Source organism: Terrapene carolina, unplaced genomic scaffold, assembly GCF_002925995.2.
Source record: "Terrapene carolina triunguis isolate 2854851 unplaced genomic scaffold, T_m_triunguis-2.0 Scaffold1447, whole genome shotgun sequence".
In the NCBI taxonomy this organism is placed as follows: Eukaryota; Metazoa; Chordata; order Testudines; family Emydidae; genus Terrapene; species Terrapene triunguis.
This window is the reverse complement of record NW_020665798.1, coordinates 1-4,071: the sequence shown is the minus strand read 5'-3', so window position 1 is coordinate 4,071 and position 4,071 is coordinate 1. Positions and strand designations below refer to the sequence as shown.

General features: G+C 45.2%; 1 protein-coding gene across 1 annotated transcript; it reads right to left on the bottom strand.

Moving 5' to 3' along the window:
• Positions 1 to 2,144: 2,144 nt before the first annotated feature.
• Positions 2,145 to 3,107, bottom strand: LOC113408239 (olfactory receptor 11A1-like). The gene has a single exon (XM_026661410.1). The coding sequence runs from the start codon at positions 3,105 to 3,107 to the stop codon at positions 2,145 to 2,147; it is 963 nt and encodes a 320-aa protein (XP_026517195.1).
• Between the last annotated feature and the right edge of the window lie 964 nt (positions 3,108 to 4,071).

The following is a 4,071-nucleotide window of genomic DNA, read 5'->3' as shown; positions in this document are numbered from 1 at the left end:
AAGGGCTTCGTCGTGTGGACGGGTCCAGGGTTAAATTGAGGTAACGCCGCTAAATTCGACCTAAAATTGTAGTGTAGACCAGGCCTTAGACATCTTTGAAAATCTCAGCCTCAGTCTCAATGACTTTTTATTTTATATTAAAGGCAAACAGAACAGAAGAAGAAACATAAATAAAGTCTCCACGACAGAGAGCACAGTGTGTGTAGCTCATCGGTAACAGTTTGTTTTAGAAGTAAGCACAAAATGGTAGCTGCCCCAAGGAGACTCCTAGCAATTTAGAGCCCAATTCAGTACAGTGCTTGTGCACATGCTTAACTTGCCGGGCAATCTAGGGTGGCAGAGGATGGGGATAGGGGATTGTAAGGTCCCAAATTATGCATGAAAAGATGGCAAAGATGAGAGGTTTATACTGGAGCAGGCCAGGAGACAGATTTTGTCCCTGAGAGTCCCTGGCTCTTCCCTTGCCCCAAAGAAGAGGTAACATCAACCAGTTCTACAGCTAGAGCTAGATTCACCAAAGGACTTTGGGTGCCTAAATCCCAGAATCAGGCCCCACTGCAATTCACAACCCTCCCACTCAGCTGCCGCCAAACCCTGTAGGTGTCGCTTGGAGTCGGCACCTAAATTTTTGCAGTGAACGTTCCCTACGTGCCGATGTTTCTGTCTCTGAGCATGTAACCTGCTGCTCCACTCTAGATGTCTGGACGCCTAAGCCCCTGTGCAGTGTGGGAAGAGAGACGTTCCTCTGCTGAATTTGCTTGTGGGGCCCGGTCTGATAAACACTCTCAGAGCATGCCAAGTGGGCCCTGTATGCAGAGGAGGAGCTCTCTCATCACTTTTAGCCCAGTGGTTAGGGCACTCATCTGGGTTGTGGGAAACCCCAGGTTCAAAGTCCCCCCCTTTAACTGAAGGGGAGAAGGGATTTGCCTCTTCTCAGGTGAGTGCCCCAACCACTGGGCTACAGCATATTCCAATACAAGACCCCTTTGTCTCTCCAGGTGAAGTGGTTCCACTGTGGCTAAATAATTAAAAAATGCAGTGGAGCAGGGGGACTGGATCCTGGGTCTCCCACCTCCCCGGGAGTGCTCTACCCACTAGACTAGAGCCATTCTTGTGCTTGTGCTTTCTTTCTCTCTATAGCCCAATGACGTTTTCATTATTTTCCAAAGTAGTAGGCAAGCTTTGAGCACTGAGCAAGTTTAAGTTTCCATAGGGTTTGGCGGCAGAATCCCAGAGGGGCCTTATTCTGGTTTTTAGGCACCTAAGGTGGCAGTTAGGTGCCTAAGTCTCTTTGTGACTCTAGCTCCTGGTGGGATTTAAAAAAGCATCTAAGCAGTGTAGGGACCTAAACACCTTTGAAAATCTGGCCCACAGAGACAAAGCAATTTGCCCAAGGTCACACACAAAGTCCGTGGCAGAGCAATACATTGAATCTGGGTTTCCCACCTCTGAAAGTAGGATGCTAACCACTCTTCTGTCCATCCAGCCAGCTGTTTGTGGGCAAACTGAAGTCTTTTTTGATTCTATGCTCTTTGGGGGCAGGGACTGTGGATAATACTTGGCAGAACTAGGCCCCAGTTCTGACTACAATCTTTGTTAGCTACCTTAATAATAAAGAAAAACAACAACAATAGTTAATTCCAAATTAATCTTTATTCAGGCAGGTCTGGATGTGAACTCAGTTCAATTTTTGAGAAAATGTTTCTGGGAAATGGTTTATGATATTCATCCTGATCAGCTGGGAGTACAACATGGGATTCCCTTGTCTGTTAAATCTGACGGGGTGGGGCATGGACCAGATCTGTAGCTAGTACAGGCAGTCCTCGGATTTAAGACACAATTGGTTCCTGAAAATCACGTCTTAAGTCAAAACATCATAACTCTGAACCAATTTTCCCATACATACATGTTATGAATGGGGGAGCATCATAAAGTCAAAACCAGCGTCGTAAAGTTGATTTTATACTTCAATTTATAAATGTCGTAAGTGCCATTTGTCTTAAGTCAAATGTCATAAAGTCGAGGACTGCCTGTACAAACTTGCACAGCTCCACTGATTCAAATGAAGTTATGTCAGTTTACACCATCTGGGAATGTGGCCCAGTATTTTTCATTTTAAAGTCCCCCACACTCCCTTTTTTACTTTATCTCCTTCGAAAATCCATCAGTCTAGCGGCCATGGTCCTCAGGGCGTCATTCACGTCCTTGTTTCTCAGGGAGTAGACCAGAGGGTTGAGCAATGGGGTGACAAGGCTGTAGAGCAGGGAGAATATTTTGTTTAGGTTTACGGCTGAGTTGGCTTTTGGCACAATGTAGACCATGGCCAGAGCCCCATAGAAAGTGCTGACCACAGTAAGGTGAGAGGTGCAGGTGGAGAAGGCCTTCTGCCTTCCGGTGCTGGAAGGGTTTTTTACTATCGCTGCTATGATGAATGCGTAGGATGTCAGGGTTAGCAAGAAGGGGATCAGGGTGGCTGTAGCTGCTAGCAGGAATGATGCTAAAGTGATCAGATGGGTGTCACTGCATGACAGCTTTACCAGGGGCATGAAATCACAGAAGAAATGGTCAATTTCATTAGGGCCGCAGAAACGTAGCCTGTAAATCCAGGCAACTAGCACTGGGTTGAAGAGGAAGCCACCCAGCCAAGAGCAGGATGCCAGCTTAATGCACACCCTCCAGTTCATGAGGGTCATGTAACGCAGAGGGTTGCATATCGCTAAGTAGCGATCGTAAGCCATCACCGTTAGCAGCAAGATCTCTGTGGCAGCCTGGGAGCCAAAGATATAAAGCTGCATGACACAGCCACTGAAGGAGATCGCCACGCCCTTCTCAGCCAAGAAACCTTGCAGCATTTTGGGGACTATGTTGGACGTGTACCAGATATCCAAGAAGGACAAGTTTCCCAGGAAGAAATACATGGGGGTGTGGAGGCCCTTGTCAACCAGAATAGTGACAATGATCAGGGTGTTCCCAGCCATGGTGGTGATGTATGTTAGGAGAACCAGCACAAAGGGACCCGTCTGGAATGGGTAGAGGTTCCTGAACCCGCAGAGGATGAATTCTGTAATGTCACTTTGATTTCCCCTCTCGACATCTGTCATGTGCATGGTTTCTAGGGAAAGCACAGCACATAAATCAAGCACAGACAGACAATAAACCAGAAAGATTCTGGGACTAGACCCAGCCTTTAAAATGCAGTCCTATGTCAATAAATGGCTTTCATCCCTATGGTTGCAAAACCAAACACCATCTACTGAAAGAAGATTGACCACCCCCAACGAATTGAGAGAAATGGGATGTCTTACTGCCTGAATTCGATTAATCATGGAGGTATTCAAGAAAAGATGGACCAAATGGAATGAAATGATAGGAACAATCGCTCATGTAATTGTCACAAAAACATTGGATGGGATTTTCCAAAGCTGCTTAGGGGATTAGGATGCCAAATTCCCATTAATTTTAATGGGAACTGAGCATCCGAGTCTATTAGGGTGCTTTGAATATTCCCTTCTTTATGTTTACTTGCTGTGGGCATATGGGAGTTTGGCATGCAACTCCCATTAAACTACAAAAATCCCACCTGTAACTCACTGAGTATTACAATCTATACTGTCTCAGTTTTGCTGGTTCCCCAGACCTTCTTATTAGTTGCTAGCTGCTCTGAATATTTATGTAAGAATATAATTTGAACTATCAACAATTCTCCTTATCTTAAATACAAAAATTGGGGCCAGATTTCCAAAAGGTATTTAGGCATCTAAAGATGCAGATAGTTGCCTAGTGAGATTGGCAACAGCACCTAAGCAGTTTAAGTGCCTATTCCCATTGGAATCAATGGGAGTTAGGTGCCTAGGTGCTTTTGAAAATCTCAGTAGGCATCTATCTGCATCTAGCCTAAAAACATTAAAAAACCTGGCCCTTAGTAACTAAATTTAGTTCAGCTCTGAAAAGGAACTGTTTTAAAATGACCCCTTTTCACACCACAAATGAAGCGAGAAAGATGAGGCTCTGTTCCGTGCTGATAAAGACTCACCGAATTGAAATTGTTACTGCTTTTAGCATTTCAGAGCC

Bases quoted from the DNA above. Each gene is read 5' to 3' on its own strand.
- LOC113408239 (XM_026661410.1), bottom strand. From the start codon at position 3,107: ATGCACATGACAGATGTCGAGAGGGGAAATCAAAGTGACATTACAGAA.